General features: G+C 46.1%; 1 protein-coding gene and 1 non-coding gene across 2 annotated transcripts; one reads left to right on the top strand and one right to left on the bottom strand.

The window, feature by feature from the left end:
* Positions 1-4,516: 4,516 nt before the first annotated feature.
* Positions 4,517-9,126, top strand: LOC125553118 (protein FAR1-RELATED SEQUENCE 6-like). Its single transcript, XM_048716899.1, has 6 exons — positions 4,517-7,046; positions 7,133-7,243; positions 7,334-7,438; positions 7,540-7,608; positions 7,725-7,786; positions 8,819-9,126. The coding sequence occupies exons 1-5, from the start codon at positions 4,890-4,892 to the stop codon at positions 7,758-7,760; spliced, it is 2,478 nt and encodes an 825-aa protein (XP_048572856.1). The 5' UTR covers positions 4,517-4,889; the 3' UTR covers positions 7,761-7,786; positions 8,819-9,126.
* A 10,963-nt stretch (positions 9,127-20,089) lies between these two features.
* Positions 20,090-20,192, bottom strand: LOC125555213. The gene has a single exon (XR_007304647.1). It is a non-coding gene; the product is annotated as a U6 spliceosomal RNA (small nuclear RNA).
* Between the last annotated feature and the right edge of the window lie 576 nt (positions 20,193-20,768).

Genomic DNA, 20,768 nt, shown 5'->3' with positions numbered 1-20,768 from the left:
GCACCAATTAGAGAGGAAGTTAATGATGATGATCAAGCTCCTACTGAACTTCGAAGGTCCACAAGGACACGTTCCGCACTAGAGTGGTACGGCAACCCTGTCTTGGAAATCATGTTGTTAGACAACGGTGAACCTTCGAACTATGAAAAAGCGATGGCGGGCCCGGATTCCGACAAATGGCTGGAAGCCATGAAATCCGAGATAGGATCCATGTATGAAAATGAAGTATGGACTTTGACTGACTTGCCCGATGATCGGCGAGCCATAGAAAATAAATGGATCTTTAAGAAGAAGACAGACGCGGATGGTAATGTGACCATCTATAAAGCTAGGCTTGTCGCTAAGGGTTATCGACAAGTTCAAGGGGTTGACTACGATGAGACATTCTCTCCCGTAGCAAAGCTGAAGTCCGTCCGAATCATGTTAGCAATTGCCGCATACTATGATTATGAGATATGGCAAATGGACATCAAAACGGCATTCCTTAATGGTTATCTTAAGGAAGAACTGTATATGATATAGCCAGAAGGTTTTGTCAATCCTAAGAATGCTGACAAGGTGTGCAAGCTCCAATGCTCGATTTATGGGCTGGTGCAAGCATCTCGGAGTTGGAACATTCGCTTTGATGAGATGATCAAAGCGTTTGGGTTTATGCAGACTTATAGAGAAGCCTGCGTTTACAAGAAAGTGAGTGGGAGCTCTGTAGCATTTCTCATATTATATGTAGATGACATACTTTTAATGGGAAATGATATAGAGCTTTTGGACAGCATTAAGGCCTACTTGAATAAGAGTTTTTCAATGAAGGACCTTGGAGAAGCTGCTTATATATTAGGCATCAAGATCTATAGAGATAGATCAAGACGCCTCATAGGTCTTTCACAAAGCACATACCTTGATAAGATATTGAAGAAGTTCAATATGGATCAGTCTAAGAAGGGGTTCTTGCCTGTGTTGCAAGGTGTGAAATTGAGCTCAGCTCAATGTCCGACCACGACAGAAGATATAGAAGAGATGAGTGTCATCCCCTATGCCTCAGCCATAGGTTCTATTATGTATGCCATGCTGTGTACCAGACCTGATGTAAACCTTGCCGTAAGTTTGGTAGGAAGGTACCAAAGTAATCCCGGCAAGGAACACTGGACAGCGGTCAAGAATATCCTGAAGTACCTGAAAAGGACTAAGGAAATGTTTCTCGTTTATGGAGGTGACGAAGAGCTCGTCGTAAAGGGTTACGTCGACGCTAGTTTCGACACAGATCTGGATGACTCTAAGTCACAAACCGGATACGTGTATATTTTGAATGGTGGGGCAGTAAGCTGGTGCAGTTGCAAGCAGAGCGTCGTGGCGGGATCTACATGTGAATCGGAGTACATGGCAGCCTCGGAGGCAGCGCATGAAGCAATTTGGGTGAAGGAGTTCATCACCGACCTAGGAGTCATACCCAATGCGTCGGGGCCAATCAAACTCTTCTGTGACAACACTGGAGCTATTGCACTTGCCAAGGAGCCCAGGTTTCACAAGAAGACCAGGCACATCAAGCGTCGCTTCAACTCCATTCGTGAAAATGTTCAAGATGGAGACGTAGATATTTGTAAAGTGCATACGGACCTGAATGTAGCAGATCCATTAACTAAACCTCTCCTAGAGCAAAACATGATCAACACCAGCATTCCATGGGTGTTCGATTCATCACAATGTAACTAGATTATTGACTCTAGTGCAAGTGGGAGACTGTTGGAAATATGCCCTAGAGGCAATAATAAAAGGATTATTATTATATTTCCTTGTTCATGATAATTGTCTTTTATTCATGCTATAATTGTGTTATCCGGAAATCGTAATACATGTGTGAATACACAGACACCAACATGTCCCTAGTAAGCCTCTAGTTGACTAGCTCGTTGATCAACAGATAGTCATGGTTTCCTGACTATGGACATGGGGATGTCATTGATAACGGGATCCTAAACATAGCACAAGATCGTATAGTTCGTTTGCTAGAGTTTTTCCAATGTCAAGTATCTTTTCCTTAGACCATGAGATCGTGTAACTCCCGGATACCGTAGGAGTGCTCTGGGTATACCAAACGTCATAACGTAACTGGGTGACTATAAAGGTATACTACGGGTATCTCCGAAAGTGTCTGTTGGGTTAACACGGATCAAGACTGGGATTTGTCACTCCGTATGACGGAGAGGTATCTCTGGGCCCACTCGGTAATGCATCATCATAATGAGCTCAAAGTGACCAAGTGTCTGGTCACGGGATCATGCATTACGGTACGAGTAAAGTGACTTGCCGGTAACGAGATTGAACGAGGTATTGGGATACCGACGATCGAATCTCGGGCAAGTAACGTACCGATTGACAAAGGGAATTGTATACGGGGTTGCTTGAATCCTCGACATCGTGGTTCATCCGATGAGATCATCGAGGAGCATGTGGGAGCCAACATGGGTATCTAGATCCCGCTGTTGGTTATTGACCGGAGAGCCATCTCGGTCATGTCTACATGTCTCCCGAACCCGTAGGGTCTACACACTTAAGGTTCGGTGACGCTAGGGTTGTAGAGATATGAATATGCAGTAACCCGAAAGTTGTTCGGAGTCCCCGATGAGATCCTGGACGTCATGAGGAGTTCCGGAATGGTCCGAAGGTGAAGAATTATATATAGGAAGTGCAGTTTCGGCCATCGGGAGAGTTTCGGGGTCACCGGTATTGTACCGGGACCACCGGAAGGGTTCCGGGGGTCCACCGGGTGGGGCCACCCATCCCGGAGGGCCCCATGGGCCAAAGTGGGGAGGGGAACCAGCCCATAGTGGGCTGGTGCGCCCCCTAGGCCCACCCCATGCGCCTAGGGTTGGAACCCTAGGGGTGGGGGGGCGCCCCACCTTGCCTTGGGGGCTACTCCACCCTTGGCCGCCGCCCCCCCCCCCTAGGAGATCCCATCTCCTAGGGCCGGCGCCCTCCCTAGGGGAGCCTATATAAAGGGAGGGGAGGGAGGAGGCAGCCATACCTTGAGTCTTGGCGCCTCCCTCTCCCCTGCTACACCTCTCTCTCTATCGCAGTATACGGCGAAGCCCTGCTACTGTGACGCCCTGCATCCACCACCACGCCGTCGTGCTGCTGGATCTTCATCAACCTCTCCTCCCCCCTTGCTGGATCAAGAAGGAGGAGACGTCACGCTGACCGTACGTGTGTTGAACACGGAGGTGCCGTCCGTTCGGCGCTAGGATCTCCGGTGATTTGGATCACGTCGAGTACGTCTTCCTCATCTCCGTTCTTTGAACGCTTCCGCGCGTGATCTACAAAGGTATGTAGATGCAATCCAATCACTCGTTGCTAGATGAACTCATAGATGGATCTTGGTGAAACCGTAGGAAAATTTTTGTTTTCCGCAACGTTCCCCAACAGGGGGGGTTTCCAAAAATACACTTTTCCTTAATCATGTGTGCTTTCAAATATGTTGTCAGTGTTCACTTCATATCCAACTCAGAGATACTATTACTACCATGTATACTTATAAGTGGTGATATCACATTTTTTTGCCATATTTCCTTTTCATTCCATAAAATCACACTTTCAACACTAAAAGACATGTTCCATAGTTTTAGTCCAAAATTTCATGAAGCACCATCATGATGTGCTTCTTATATTCGTACCATGTGTTTCAAAACAGTGCTTGAATGTTTATCACATATGTTACATTTATATATCCCATATGTTTTCACTTTTGATTATTGTCACATCGATTTTCATTAGGTTCTATTTTTATTCTTCATATATGCTTCCACGTGCTACATGTGTAATATTTTTTTATTGACATGCTTAGTACATAATATAATAGAGGTTCATGACTTCTCATCCCGTGCATATTTCATTTCCTCCTTGTTCAACACTGCTAGGCTACATGTGTAGTACAAATTCATATTAGTTGTTTTGTCATAATATCGGTGTAGTTTCAAAACTCATGAATTGGCTTCTTCATTTCTAGACCATTTCCTCCTACAAAGTGTTGATGGAGCAGCAACTGTGGATGGAGTTATGGTGGAGATGGAGGAAGCTAGGGAGGGTGCGTCGATGAAATGTCAAGGGGAGTCATGGGTGCAGAAGGAGTCATCCATAAAGAAAAAGAGGCCAATTGGGATGAGCTCAACACCTGACGATGGCGGACGAGAGTGATACATCGACAAGACTTCGGAGGTGTCGGTCGATGTACGTCTCGTCAAATCGAAAGCCTTGTTGGATGGTGTTCTGTGCCATTGATTGGCAAATGCCACGAGAAACATGGAGCGGGAGATAATCCGAGACGCCCGACACGTTGCTTGCCATAGGCGTTGTTAGATCGCCGGCATGGGCAAATCTCGATACTTATCATTGGTCTCGTTGGATAAGTGGCGGGAGGCGGAATAGAGGTTATATATATAGCCTAAACTCAGGCCGTTGGATTGGATGCACGGTGGCGATTGACCGTCCCTTCTAAAAGGGTTCATTCCCCCTTTTCAGAAAATGCTCCTCACTGTGCCGAGAAATTACCTTCGCCTGCCACCACCCTCTGCTGGCTCGAATCGTTGCTGCCTCTCTCCCGTGCGGCTAGGTTTCCCCGCCGCCGCCGCCGTCGCCTCCCGCCTCCCATCCCCACCCGCGCGGCCGCTTCTCGCCCCGTCCACGGACACGTTCTCTGCCGCCGTCCTCGTCTTACCGAGCTCCTACGCCAGCAGATCGACACCGCCGGACCCGTCCCCCCGTCTCGCCGCCGTCCAGCTCGTCCTCGTCCTCCGGCTCGCCACCAACTAGCTTCCGGACAAGCTCAAGCTCAGTATTGCCCCCCTACACATAGCTTAGGGCCGGCCCCGGTCTCGCCCGTCAGCAAGGGGCTCGCCGCGATGGCGGACCTGATTCCGGGCGAGGGAGAGCTGGCTTTCGGCGGCAACCAGGACGACGACGACGCGGAGGACGCCTCGCCGGGCAGCAAGGAGCTGGCCGCCATGGTGGAGGCGGCGGCGGCGGCGAGCGTGGAGCTGGACGCGGCCGCCGACCGGGCGCCGCCGTACGGGGACGACCGGACGCCGAGGGACGGGATGGTGTTCAAGTCGTACGAGGAGGTGCTCAACTTCTACAAGCGCTACGCCCTGCGCACCGGCTTCGGCGTCTGCGTCAAGAAGTCCTCCTTCACCAAGGCCGGCCTCTGCCGCCGCCTCCTGCTCGTCTGCAACAGGTGGGGGAACGGCAAGGAGGACGCCTGCTACCAGGCCAGGCCCACGGCCAAGACCAACTGCCAGGCCACCGTTGTCGCCAGGCTCTGGGGGGACGGCATGCTGCACCTCACCGACGTCAGCCTCGACCACAACCACCCGCTCAACCCCTCGGCAGCGCGCTTCCTGCGGTGCTACAAGACGCTTCCCAGCGGGATGAGCAAGGACCTGGTGGTGAGGGCTGCCAGAGGTGAATGCGCCACCTCCGGTGGCGACGTCGAGGCCCCCCCGATGTTTGATGACTGGGGGCGACTCAAGATCAGGGAGGGTGATGTTCAGGCTATCAATGGCTTCTTTGCGGAGATGCAGGCCAAGCAGCCAAACTTCTTCTATGTCATGGATTTCTATGTGGAGGGTCACCTGAGGAGTGTTCTTTGGGCTGATTCAAGATCCAGGGAAGCATACCAGTATTTTAGCGACGCTATTTGGGTCGATACCACCTGCTTGAGGAGTAAGTTCAATGTGCCCCTGGTTTTGTTTCTCGGGGTGAACCATCATGGCCAGCTTGTTTTGTTAGGGTGTGGCTTGCTTTCGGATGAGAGTACAGAGAGCTTCCTGTGGCTGTTCAAAGCATGGCTAACTTGTATGAAGGGAAGGCTTCCAGGCGCCATGATTACGGATGAGTCTGTGGCGATAAAAGCTGCGGTTCGAGAAGTGTTTCCCAAAACGCGCCATAGGATAAGTGATTGGCATATAGTGAGAAGTATTGCTGAGAAGTTAGGAGAGTTGCCAGAATATGAATCAATAAAAGTCCAAATGGAGGCAGTAATATATGGTTCCTTGAAGGATGATCAGTTTGAGACAAGGTGGAAGAACTTGATCAATAGGTTTAGCCTTCAGGATAATGAATGGATCATCTTTCTGTATGAAAATCGACACTTGTGGGTCCCTTCCTTTCTGAAAGACGCCTTCTGGGCTGGACTGTCTGTTAACCACCGGGAAAGCCCAGGTGCATTCTTTGATGGTTCAGTGAGCCATGAAACCACATTGGTGTCGTTCCTTAGCAACTACATGATTCTTGTACAGTACAAGCACAAAATGGAGCAACAGGATGATTTTGAGTCATTAACCAGCGGCAGGGTCCTTGTATCAAAGTTCCCTATGGAAGAGCAGATATCCAAATTGTACACCCTGAACATGTTTGTGAAATTCCAGGATGAGCTAAAATCAACGCTGGACTGCCAAGTTCAACAAGTATCGCCATCTTCTTTTGTAGTTATTGACTTAGCTGAACAAGGCACAGGATTAGTGACTAGAAAGTATGAGGTTGTTCACTGTATGGAGACCAACAGGATGGAATGTAACTGTGGCCTATTTCAGTTTAGTGGAATTGTTTGTCGGCATGCGTTATCGGTGCTTAAATGGCAGCAAGTGTATGATATCCCCCCTTGCTATGTACTTAACAGGTGGAGGAGTGATTTTAAGCAGCTGCACGCTCTGGATAATCCACTCAAGGATCCTTTAGTATCGAGTAATCATGTTGAGCGTTATGACCATATTTCCTTGCAGTGCCTCCGTCTTGTTGAGATTGGAATGGTTTCAGATGACAAGTATCAGCATGCATTAAAACTAATCAGCGACATGAAAAGGACCCTTCTTGATGATAATTTGTGCCGCGAGTTGGAGCAGAAAATGTCACCTCCTGAACGCGCAATTGTTGTGAATGGTGATAGCCATGCACAGCCTGGTTCATCTGAGGGGGGTCCAGCCAAAAAACGCCGCGGCCGTCCTCCCAAAAAGAGTAAAGAGATAAGCGCGGAGTCTGTGTCAAATCGATGTGGAAACAAGGTGCCTCCTTATTCATAGATTATTCATCGACTCCTTCCATTTGATTTGCTGTTGGTGCTAATCAAGTTTAAATTGTTGTGTGGCAGGAGTCTTTACTGGTATCTTCAGATGTAAGTCAGAAGGGTGCTTTACATTCTTCTTCGACTGCCTCCAACCTTGGTACTCATGTCAGAGCACATGGCGTTGATGATCTTATGGTAGTGTCTATCATCAATATTTGGTTATTAAATTCCTTATCAGATATGAGAATCTTGACAATGACCTTATTTTAACCGTATAACTTCCAGGAAGAAGTTAACGCTAATGAGGTATCATTTGAGAGCCGTTATGGGGTGCAATCTAGCCATCCAAATCATTATGGTGACCAGCTGCATCCAGGCCACACATTGCAGGTTTTTCTTTTCAGCTACACTACATGACCACATTTCATTTACATTTTTTTTACCATGTGCCACCAAGGAAAATCTTTTACTGGTTTCTTCATAATGGACAGTTTGGCCAACACATGCCATCCGCAGAGCAATCTAGGGGAGTCGAGTGGGTGTATCCGACTATATATCAGGTGAATGGGTACTTTGCATCTGTCTAGTATTTTTTTTCAGAGGGTTTGCGTGAGTCAAGCTGTGTTATGAAATTTTAGTGATATGCATATGTGCTGATGCATCATAATCAATGTAGGATGATCAAGTGCCTTATGGCAGGCGGACATCTTGAATCGTAGAACAGGAGAATGATTTCAGGTTTATCTCTCACTAAATTTTCTCCTTTTGTGTTACTGAGCTCTAACTGAGAAATAACCCAGCATCAGAATGGAACACTTCAGACTTTGATGAGCAAAACTTGACAAAATTTGATAAAGAAAATTCACCAGCACTTTGAATTAATCCCTTTTCCAGTTCCCTGCTGCTGTTGAATCTTTTTCATGGGTATACTCGATACATATTTCGATAATAAGCCAATCGAGCACATAGCTGTGCAACCAGCAAGAACTTCACCATTCCACTTTCACGTGTGAACTACCTTTCAAAGCACATACCGTTATGTCAGGCATTCCGGAATTATCCTTTTTTGGCACTGTCCGATCGGGCATTGTGTAGATTGTGGACTTATGTACTGTTTCATTTTTTTGCGGGGGACTCAAAGTACTTGTAGTTAACATTAGGAAACCTGACATTTGAAGGTTGATACGGTCCAAACTGAAAGATGAGAATGCTATGCATTTATTGCAGTAATACTACTAACCCCAACTGTTAAGGTCATTAATTTTCACCCTTTTTTATATATGTTATATATGTAGGTGCCATTCGATGTTAATTCTGTAGAGTAGTTTCTCTTCAAGATATATTCCTCGTCTTAAGCAAGGACGCGTTCCTACTCGATTAGCCGTTAATCATAAGAGCATCACAATTCTTAATCGTAGCAGGCTCATCAGAAGATATAGAACTTAGCGTTCAGAATGGACAGACCTGTGGGTAATTAATTCAGCCATTTCTTGAACTTTATTATTGTATTACCTTATTATTTTTGTCATGAATAGCAACAGATTGCTCGTGAACCAATAGCGCACAGTACATGCTGTGTATTTTCAGTGATGCAGCTTTCAGTTTTTTCATATATAAAAGCACCTGCTTTTGAGAATTATTAGGAGGAAACTCTGTCTGCTTGATCAGGAGGCATTCTTCCTCCCTGGCACACGTGAAGAGTCTGGCCTGTTTCAGGACATGCTCGCCAAGTCGTCCATTCTGTAACGGGGTTCCGTCTTATGCTTGCAGGTTCCTGATGAGATGTACAGAGGGGACTGGGAAGCTGCCAGCTGGCGTCGGCCCCCACCCCAGGATGTGTTAGCTTCATCCATCTAACATCGGAGGCGAGGCGGCGTGATGAGAGCGTCGGCGCGTGTCGGCACAAGTCTGGGCATGTGGTTTGATTCTTTGGCCTGCATAGAGACCGGCAGGAAGGAATGTGGCAATGTGCCTTGGCTGGCCTTGATGGTGCTAGCAACTGCTAAGATGTAGTGTACTGCGCCTGATCCTGACAAGAACTCAAATATAGCTCTCTTCAAATCCTGCTCTCTTTTTGACTGCTGGCTCTGACCTATGTGAATACATGGTTCGGCTTTTTTTCTTTCTGAAAAAACACCGTCGTTTTTTTTCTCGCTTCAATGTGACACGGTGCTGCTGCGTGTCTGTATATGTTTTGAAGGTTATATAAAAGAAAAACGAGACCAACCCGGGCTAGACTAGCCTGTTGGTTTTGAAGGTTATCAGATAAATGAAATAAGCCACCGTGAGGGCATCACTCACAGCACAGCAACCAGCTACTGCTACTCGTACAATGCATTACTCGGCACAGCAGCATGAGTGAAAAGAAGTAAACTACTGCACATTAGGAAGAGATCAGTTGCCTTGTTGCATAACGATGTTGCGTCGATTGGATTATGTTGGGCCGCCGTTGTCGCCTGATCGGAGTACTTTAGAAGAATGATGAGTGCTGGGTTGCCTTGATCAAATATCATCTGTCTCTAGACCTTGTAGGGGTCAGATAGATAGGTCCTGATTTCATCAAGGCTAATAACTGATTAAGTGCAGACAATAACTTTCTCAAGCCTTTGGAATTTCCAGCAAGATCAAATGGTAATCTTTGTATCAGACATTGTAATGATTTCATTATTGTGCTTGTGGAGATTTGAAGGTTCAAAACGTTATTACATATACAGGGCGGGCGTATCTGCAATATCAAATAATTGAAGGCATGTGGCTCCAAGTTTGAAATGGCAGTTTTGAAAAACCCAAGGACCTTTCTGTAAGAGAGAAGAGCAGTACGCATGAGGATAGGCCGGTGGCTTCAAGTTAAGAACGGCAGTCGTGAGGGCACTTCTGGCAGAGAATGAAAACATCGAGGCCCTTTCTGTAAGAAGCGCACTACATGCGAGGGGCATAAAAGAAGACCTCCAGGGACCTGCGCGCGAAATCTCAAAAAATTTGGACCATTTCTCGATTTATGCGTGTCATCCTACAGGTTCGTCGTTTCCTCGCTAGCCGATGTGGGACTAAACAAACTAGCGTCTGTTTTACTACTCCCCCCGCTGTCCAGCCGGGAGCCGTCGGACGCGGGGTGGGCCGAAAGCAGTCGGCTGTATCTCTCTCGCTGTGGCCCAAATTAATGGACGAGCGTAACGGGCCTTCGTGTTCTTCCGCCGAGCGGACGTGATAACATGCGTACTGACTGTCCTTTTTTTTTTGCGCGTGCTAATCTTTTTTTTTGCGGGTACTGTCTGTTCTTTTTTTTTTGCGAAAATAAAACTTTTCATTCATCAATCAGGGTTGTCACACTCAAGGTTACACAATGGACTAATTTCCACAGGTGCATGACGGGCTGAAAATGGAAATGGAAGTACATCCACATCCCGTTCCCGTGGACTGCTTTGCTAGGCTGCTCCATTTGAACTGCATTGCATGCACGTACGTACGTACAACTCGTGCTTTCAATTGTACTAATAGACCCGTTACGCCAAATGGCGCAGAGGCATGCTAAATCCATGTGCGCGATGAAATAAATATCCATGGTTTAATCCTCTCTAATAGGCAGCATGTTGGATTGTTCTCTATAATGAGATGTATATACACATTTTAATTTGATAGCACAAAATACTTGCTATCATGTCCGCAGAGACCCACTTGAAATCATGTTCGCATTGAAACATTTGCATTTTTCAATGACTTTGTGTTTGAGAAAAATATACATTGACTTTTAAAAATATATGTATCTTTAAAATCATGATTGCTTTCAAAATATTTTCATTAGTTAGGAGCTTTAGGTTTGAGCAAACATGTATGATTGGAGCTTTAGCCCTTCTGTATACAAATAATGAAGGAGCATCAAACATTGAATAGCAGATGAACAATAGTTCAAAGCGTCTCCATAATAGCAATAGCTATCGTTTGACATTTGTTTTATAACTATCAAGCATGCCGAATACATCATTCAATTGAATCCGCGTAACAAGTATATATGGTAAGGGGGATTAATCAATAGTTCAACACTAAAGCATCGACTACTTGCATTGTGATAGGAGCCAATGGCAATGTGTAAGTCTGTAAGTTGCCGTACATATCCTCAAGACTTGGAGTGCTCCATGGTCAGCAATGCATCGTTATACGTACAACTTCGCTACAACCGATACATGCACCTCAAACAACATGCTGGTGTTTTTACCTGATAAAATAGGTAGTGATTCAAATTTATTTGCCAGGTGCAGATTGTACCAGCAACTTGTATAAAAAATGCAATGTTTCACTATGATCACCATCCGACTATTTTTACAAAAAACACTGAATCTAGAAAACAAATGTTGTTTTCCGATGTAATACCTGAATGAGCTAGTTAATAAATTTAATCTAAATTTGACATCAAAAGCATTAAATTTTGTGAGCTTCTCTATGAAATTATACTGTCATGCCATGTATACAACAGAGAACACTAGTAGAAAAAGGGTCATTAGTCCCGGTTCATAAGGGCCTTTAGTCCCGGTTTTCGAACCAGGACTAAAGGGTCGTTACTAAAGCCCCCCCCCTTTTAGTCCTGGTTCTTACACGAACCCACCTTTAGTCCCGGTTGATGTTACCAACCGGGACTAAAGGTATTTTTTTGAATTTTTTCTCGATTTTCAAATTTCTGAATTATTTTATAATTTAATCTCTAATCATCCACCCCTCATCACTGCTCAATTTAATCTCTAATCTCTAATCGCCCCTCATCATTCCAAATCATCTAACTTCCCGACCGGTCACCCATCCCTCTCACTACTTCAGCCCGAGCACGCTTAACTTTCGGGTTCTATTCTCCTTCGTTTCCAAGTCTGCACTTGTTGTTTTCCTGACAATAGTAAGATGTCAATCCTATTAACCCTCGGGAGCTTAGCTTGAGCATGAAGTCACACACTTCACTGTTTGAGTTTGAAACTATTATTGTACAAAACAATAATTATTTAGTAACACTAATATTTCTTGAATAAATAGTTTGACCAGATTTGACCAAAATTCAAAAAATCAAAATAATAATTTAGTAACACTAATATTTCTTGAATAAGTAGTTTGACCATTGTTGGACCACAATTTGACCAGATTTGACAAAAATTCAAAAAAACTGAAATAATTATTTAGTAACACTAATATTCTTGAATAATTATTTAATAACACTAATACTTCTTGAATAAATAGTTTGACCAGATTTAACGAAAATACAAAAAAAACTGAAAAAAATTGAGCATAACTTTTTTTCCTTTTAGAATTTGAGGATTCTAAAAATTTGCAAACAGGCCGTAACCGGGACTAAATTTAGTCCCGGTTTGCGACATAAACCGGGACTAAAGGGCATCACACCCTTTAGTCTCGGTTCGTGTCTCAAACCGGGACTAATGCCTTAACCGTATGAACCGGGACCAATGCTCACATTAGTCTCGGTTTAGTCCCGGTTCGTGACTGAACCGGGACTAATGTGAATATTGCCCTGTGACCAAAGCCCTGTTTTCTACTAGTGGAAGTATCACATGGATTTCATAGAGAACTGAAGAAACAAAATTCATGTATTAGTAATTTCATAGAGAAGTATCTAATTTGAACAATCCAATTAGATATACAAGCAACTATATATACAACAGAGAAGTAGAGGCATGACAGTATAATAAACACTATCGATCTCTTGGGTTGTACATTGTAGGTTACCATCATAAGTTAACTTGGCAACAACCTAGATTGCAAGCTATGTCGTGGACTGGCGGGAGACACGGAGGTGACCTACAAGCCAAGACGATGGGAGGGGGGCAGTTAGAGAGAGAGAGACACGACGACGACTTGCAAGCATGTGAATTATAGTCCAGTAAATATCACATGACATTGGGAGAAAAACAAAAATTAAGGCACTGACAATTAGTAGAACCCAATACCCAGATATTGAATAAGGTGTGACGCTAAAGTTAGTCCAAGAATCTCTCTGTCAGAACATCCACAACATTTCACCTCTAAAGTTCACCTCTGCATACTTTTTTACTAAATAATGTTTCGCCAAAATGTCATAAACCTTTTAAGCACAACAATCCTTTTTTATATACAAAGCAATGTGAACAGAAACTAACCTTAGTGAAGTAAAAGTTATTCTCCATGCTAATAAAAAGAGTCAATCAGACATCATAGAAGAGCATATTGCCACCGTAAGACATTTCCCGTTGTGGTCATAGCAAGAGGAATCGAATACCATATAAAGAATCTCATTTTGAGTATATCAAAACCCTGTAGCTTGGAAAGCGAAAACAACGCAAGACACATGGGACTTGCAGGACGTATATTTCACAAAGAACACAGCTGAACCTTAGTGTGCAAAGATCGTAGGGTTCGAAAACTCGTCAATCCTTGAACAGGTTACAGTATAAACAAAATTAATCCTGTCGTAGAATAAAACCATTATGACCTACTAAATCCAACCTGACAAAATGATCCATTTCAATACGGAACATTTGATGTGTCGTTAATTGTTAATTGTCAGTTGTTAAAAAAATTGGAATAGAATCATGGCGCAAACATAGCTTGTATTGCCGTTTACAAAACGAAGGAAATTCAAACAATATTTTAACATTAATTGTCTTCCATCCTAATATAGCCTCATACAACACTACATATCTAACCTTGAGCTTTTTGAAACATACCATACAAATATGTTAGATAGATACAAATGCTTCTATACTCCTTGTTAATTTGTTGCAATGTAAATTTGTAAGATATACATGCAATTTTAGCTAGAAATACACTAACAAATTGCCAGCGAAATCACTATGGGAAATCAAGAAATTACATGAAGCCACTATACAGGTCCTCTTGAGCTAATCAAGAGGAGGTCCATTCTCTTTGCATTTGTTACTACGTCGATCTGTTACTACATCCGGTATCTTTGACATAAGGACTAAGATAAATCAGGGCACAGAGGAAAAAATACGCATATACATGTGATTTTCTCAACGTCACATGAGAGATGGCAATTGAAACCATATGAACAAGGAATGCAGATTTTGTGAGCTTATGCACCCGGGCCTCACTATCCTAACACTCCAATGTTGCTTTGAGATCTGTGCTACACAACTACCTTATTACATGGAATTTTCTCTTTTTTGTTCCTCTCATATAAAACATGTCTTGAACTTCAAACTTTGCAGTACAACATAACTTTGTAACTAGAATGTGAGATAAAACTTTCAGATTTTTTTGTCCGACATAAATATGAAAAATAAGATTTTTTAATCAAATAAATCTCATTTTGTATATTTATGTTGGACCAAAAAATCTGTAAGTTTTATCCCACATTCTACATAGAAAGCTTTGTTGTGCTGCAAAGTTGAAGTACAAATACATGTTCTATATGAGAGAAACAAAAAAGAGAAAATTATTTGCACGAATCGTGATGCAGGAATGAGTGGTTGGATAAGGAGTACCCGGGTGCATAGGCTAAAACATGTTTTCCTATGAACAAGTAAGGCTCAGAACTGGAATAGGTCAAATCTAGACTGAGAATTGGTCAAATTTGCTTCCGTGTACAACAGAGAGATAGATCAAGGGAGAGAGAGAGAGAGAGAGCACGGAAAGGAGCGAGGAAGTACCTGCGCTTGGAGGGGAGGCTGGCCTCGCTAGCGTCTAGCCGTGGGGGTGAGGAGGAACACATGAACGACGGCGGCCTCGACAAAAGAACGGTGATGGTGACAGATCTGACGACCTCGGCTGCCATTGTGAACACCTACCTCGCCATCCTCGTTGGGCGGGGAAGCATCTACCTGCGGCGCTGCTCGTGTAGGCACGGCCTGGGGCGACTGGATTTTGGGCATGAAGCTCATGTCCATCCCCTTCCCCGTCGTTCCTCTACCTCCCTTCCTCCTCTCTGTTGTTCATCCCCTTCCCCGTCGTTCTACCTCCCTTCCTCCTCTCTGCTACCCTGTATCCGAGACGAGATAGGGAGGAGCCCAGCGGCGTCCGACGCGGGAGGATGCGAGAGGAAAGAGATGGAGGGGTGCGGCAGCTGTGGCGGGTGACAGGCGAGGAAGGAAGGAAGGAGAGGGGTGTGGGAGGCGGCTGTGGGAACTGGGGGAAAAGAACGCACTGTGCAAGAGACAAACAATTTGACATCGTCGCACGTCCGGTTGTCTCCGCCTTTCCTCGACCACCACGCGTAGCAACCGGATAGGTTGACTTTTATCAACGATCCAATTCACCCACGAAGGACCAGGCGAACCTCACCCAAGAAGGGCTACAAGTCACTCAAACGTGAAAAACAAGCACGGGTCAAATTTATTACCACGCAGTCAACCGATCCAATGGTCAGCAGAGAAAGTCAAAGCCCATCCGACGCCCATGAGCGATGCGCACGGGAGGAGCTCCGTGGAGGAGGGTCGGCTAGCATCCTTATAGGTTAGAATCTCTGCATACAATGTCAACGCTCGACTGAATTCAAATCATGTACGTTATGTATGTAACCCAAGCGTGCCGATGTGCACCGTGTGCGTGGGACTAGGTCTAGGTTGTTGGCGAGTCGCGTGGCGTTATCAAGGGTGCTGCCGTTGGAGCTCGCCGTGGGCCGCGCGCGTCGGAGCGCGACGCGGGCACGAGCAGAGCGGGCGAAGCGTGAGCGATCGAGAGGGAGTGGAGGCGTGGGTTGGTGCCTGGTGCGCTGGCTCGTGTATAAAGCCACGCGATGGCCGTTGTAACATGGAGTGGGCTCGAGTTCGTGCTCGAGGGAAAACAATGCCGTCTGTGCGGCGGGCGTTCGTGCGGCAGAACTCCACCGTGTCCCCCTTCTCCTCATGCTTTCTTCTTCCTTGATACGGCTTGAGCTAGAGCGAGGTGAGAGAGAGAGGGGGGTAGGTTATATTAGAGGGAGAGCTAGGGCAGGGTTTAGCAACATCACCTTCGTCTTAAACTAGCTTGTAAACAGTGCTGATCAGAAGACAAACAACAAATGATCTTGAACTTTATAGTACAATCCGATCAATGCTGCTTCCTATATATCAATATGCATGAACTCAAAAAGATCGAAATTAAGATGCACACTGCAGCCTAAATCAATAGTACTACACAGTAGACAGTACACACTAGTTACAAACTGCGCGCATGTTGAATTACTAAATAAGCAGTGCCAACGAGCAACTAGTAGCTAATGTAACCCTAGAAGGCTTGTACAGCAGGAACAACTCCCGGTCCCGGGTTCCGCGAGCGAAAGAAGGCCGGCGGCATTGGAAGCATGCTTGGGTCAGGCGACGCGACGAAGCTCGGGCCAGAGAACATGGGGCCAATGCGCGGCGCTGTCGGTTTCAGAACCATCGCCGTTGTGTCTTCCCCCTGGTCCTCTTTGTCGCCTGTCCGGCTCCGGCTCACGACGGCAGCTTGTGCGGGGCAAGGCTTCTTGTGCGTGTCCCAGCGATCAGCGGAGGTCGTGCGGCTGGGCGGCAGCTGCTTGTTGCTATCCCACCTCCCGCACGGCGAGGACCCGACGGAGCTCGTGCTGCTTCGCCGGCTTGACGACGATGACGTGCAGCTGCTGCCGGAGATGTGCTTGTTTATGTCCCAACGCTGGCAGGAGGAGGCTCGGCCGGGGCTTGAGCCGCTGGAGCACGACGAGGCTGGGCTCGTGGGCTTCTTGTCCTTCTTGTGCGCGTCCCACCTCTCGACGGAGTCGGCGCGGCCGGGCTTGGGCTTGGAGGCGAACGAAGCTGGCAGGATGATGAGGCACGGCCTCGTCGGCGGGGTCGGGAGAAGACCCGGGAGAAGCGACGCGGCGGCTTTGGCCATTGCTCGCTCAACGGAATACATTGCTGATCTCTCTCGATCCAAGAAACACCAAGCGCTTTGCCTTTCAGAGAGAGAAGGCGCCTTGGCCGGAGAAGGAACAGACGATCGATCTGATGGTATGGAGTTGGGTGGGTGCGTGGGTATATATAATAGACATCTCCCGCAGTGACGGACTCCATTTCGAATTAGGGGCGGGCCAAGACCGTCTTCGACTGCCAGTCGGCCTGGACGCCACGTACGAGACTCCATTTCGAATTACCAATCGGCAATCCGGCCGGCGGCGGCGTTGAATTGACACGTATCAGTCAGATTCGAATCGTAGTTTAATTTGAGATATTTGGTTCAACACTGTCACTTATTCGTAATGCTACAAACGATCTCCTACATTTCGGAGTATCAGTCAGATTAGACAGAGTAAACTGCATAGAACCACCCCTTTCGCCTCTTAACTCTAAAAAAATCATCACTTTACAAAACGTGACACTTTACACCGCGCCGAGAAAATGACAGTGACAAAAAACGCTGACGGCACATGCTAAGCGATTTGATGACAGTCACTAACCAACCAACTTGTCAGGCTGAGTTGGCACGGAAAAAACGCCACGTAGGCAAATTGACTTGGTCTTCTTCTCCTTTCTCTCCCTCTCTCTTTAAAGCATTTTATCAAACACCTTCAGAATGCCATGAGGTGGAGCACCCGCAGCCACAGTTGCATGAGATACGCCGCCCCTGATAGCCCTCCTCCTCCCTCCCCGCTCTCCCTCCTTTGGGTCCGGCCACATTTGAGGCGTGGACCTAGTACCCAACGCTAGTACTACCACTCAGTCCTAGCACCGAGACTGTTGCAAGTCGTTGATAATTTTTTGTATACTTGTGCCAATTAAAGTTTGAATTTTTAAATTTAAAATGTTGGTATGACATTTTAAGGAAGGACCGAGTCCGGAATGATGATATATGAGATAGAGTTGGGATAGCGCCTATTGAAGAGAAGCTTGTCCAACATCGTCTGAGATGGTTTGGGCATATTCAACGCAGGCCTCCAGAAGCGCTAGTGCATAGAGAATCTAAAGTGTGCTGATAATGTCAAGAGAGGTCCGGGTGGACCGAACTTGACATGAGAGGAGTCCGTAAAAAGGGATTTGAAGGACTGGGGTATCACTAGAGAACTAGTCATGGACGGGGGTGCGTGGAAGCTTGATATCGATGTGCCAGAATCATGAGTTGGTTGCGAGATTTTATGGGTTTCACCTCTAGCCTACCCCAACTTGTTTGAGGCTAAAGGCTATGTTCTTGTTGTTGTTGGTATGACCTTTCAAGGAAATGGTAAAACTTTTAGAGTTACGCACCCAAGTTCTCACATAATCTGACCCCAGATCAGTTAGCGCGCAAGGCACGGGCAGCATCGGCCGGAGACTGGTCCCAGATCAGATCAACTCGACCTTTCGTGGCCTCCCGTCGGAAGAAAGCCTAACTTTCGGCTCCTTCATCTTCACTACGGACAGGACGGGCCAGATCGACGTCAACCCACCAACCCCCCTTTCCCGCACCGTCTTCTTTGGCGCATTGGCATTCGTCATCGACCGCCACGATGGCTTCCACGTGTGCGTCCCGCCACTCCAGCAGATCGCATCAGCGGTCCCATCAGGGACCGCAACGCCTTCAACATCTACCTCTAGCGTTGGGGGTATCTTCTGGCTCCAGAACGCTGGGGCTGCATACCAACGGGCGATGCAGACACACCTGTGCGGCCGGATCAGCAGCAACACTGACTGGATGGACTCGTCGTCCATTAGGACCTTGGGGAGCTGGCAGCTGTCGATGATTGGGTCTACGACAAGGGCGAATTTGCCGGGGTTTGAGATGTAATCTGGGCGATATGTTCTGCCGAAGGAGATTGTACAATATGACCGGTCTATGTACTGGAGGACGTCGGGGACACCTCCTTGATAGTTTGCTTCTATGTGCATTTGTACTGATGCTCACGGAAAAATCGGAGACTACGTTGGCGACTCTGAATTTAGGCATAACCTTCACAATCTCCAGAAATTGTAAAGGGCACTTTATACCGATTTTGTTGAGGATATGACGCATCCGTCCATTTCATATCCTCTTGAATTATCAAAAAGAGGGAGCCGCGACGCGCTGTACCACAACGTTCATAAAATTTTGGGTACCAAGCTCGATGGAGGGGGCGACTATGGTGATGGCGGCGATGTCCAGTAACTAGGGGGTTAGGCGCCGCATGCCTTTACTATAGCGGGAAGATGAAGCGGAAGGATGTGATAGGTATGTCGATTTCAGTTGTTTTGGCACTCAACAAAAGTGACCCGCCGTCACCGGTAGACAGTAAGGGCGGTTTTGATTTATCAAAAAGTGCGGCGCCTACTGTCTCCCCCGAGTACTTACCTTTTTGATAAATCAAGAGGATATGAACACTATATAGGCCTCCCCCGAGTAGTTACCTTTTGTTGAGTTTTTTTTAGAAAGGCTCTCGACAAAAGCCGTCCTCAGTTGAGTCCCAGTCCGCAAAGGCGAGGTTTACCAACACCCCGTGAATGGGAACTCGGCAAGGACAGTGTTACTAGGCAAACAACATTTTCCAGTAGTGATACTAGAATCCAACTCGCAAAGAGTGATGCATGGTGGCACTGCTGCCCCATACCTCTTAATTTGTAGCAATTTTCATGCTAACACACAAAGAGTGATGCATGGTGGCACTGCTGCCCCATACCCCTTAATTTGTAGCAATTTTCATGATCATCTCTCTTACAGTTGTTGGATGAGCTCGCTAGATGGTTGCGTAATTGAATAAACTAATGGAACATGTTTCTGCATTATGAGCAAAGCACACAGTTGCGTCTGAGAGATAATCCCTTAAAACAAATTAAGGAGCAAAATCATATATGTGAGGACATGGCAACAAAAGAATGACCATGAAACTTAATTAATATTAGACTGGTATATATATAGATAAAAGACAGAAATAAGATTGAGTAGACTAGAAAACAAAAGGTTAAAAAGTTATTACACAGAGGATGTATTTTGTAATACCAGAGAACAAAAGGCCCGTGGCTTCAAGTTTGAAATGGCAGTCGTGAGGGCACTTCTGGCAGATAATGAAAACACCAAGGACCTTTATATAAGATAAGAAGTGCAGTGCACGGCTGCACGTGAGGGGCTAGAAAAGAAGACCTCCAGGGACCTGCGCGCGAAATCTCAAAAAATTTGGACCATTTCTCGATTTGTGCGTGTCATCCTTGCGCAGGGGCCATGCTAATCTTCTCTGTATCGTTCCAATTTTATCAGATGTCCCCGAAGGGACGATGCAGCTGCCTCGCTTACACTTATAAACAGGTTCGTCGTTTCCTCGCTAGCCGATGTGGGACTAAACAAACTAGCGTCTGCCTTTACTCCCCGTGCTGTCCAGCCGGGAGCCATCGGACGCGTGGTGGGCTGCAAGCAGTCGGCTGGATCTCCTTTGGCGTGGCCCAAATTAACAGAAGAGCGTAATGGGCCTTCGTGTTTTCTTACGGAAGAACGAGCCTGGTTTTCTTTTTTAGATTGAGCCTTGGTGTTATATTGAGCTGACCTGATAATGTGTGTTGTACCTCTAAAAATGAAACGAAGATATATCTATGAGCCCGTCCGTGAGTCCATGTGGTTTCTCCTAGATACTAGAAACTAGTAGATGATGCTATGAACTACTAACATTTTTTTTTGCGTGACTATGAACTACTAGCATTTACATCTCGTACTGTGTCATGTGACATGGCACCTTGAAGCTTTCTTCTTTTAACCGCTGATCAATATTTTTCCCGGATCATGAAATTTGACTTCTTAGCTTTTTTCTAAAAAAAAAAATCGACTTCTCACTATGTGAATGCGCAGTTCGGCTTAT

The sequence above is a fragment of the Triticum urartu genome, chromosome 4, assembly GCF_003073215.2.
Source record: "Triticum urartu cultivar G1812 chromosome 4, Tu2.1, whole genome shotgun sequence".
NCBI classification, from domain to species: domain Eukaryota; kingdom Viridiplantae; phylum Streptophyta; class Magnoliopsida; order Poales; family Poaceae; genus Triticum; species Triticum urartu.
Note: the sequence above shows the minus strand (reverse complement) of the source record. Positions and strands in the feature narration are given on the sequence as shown.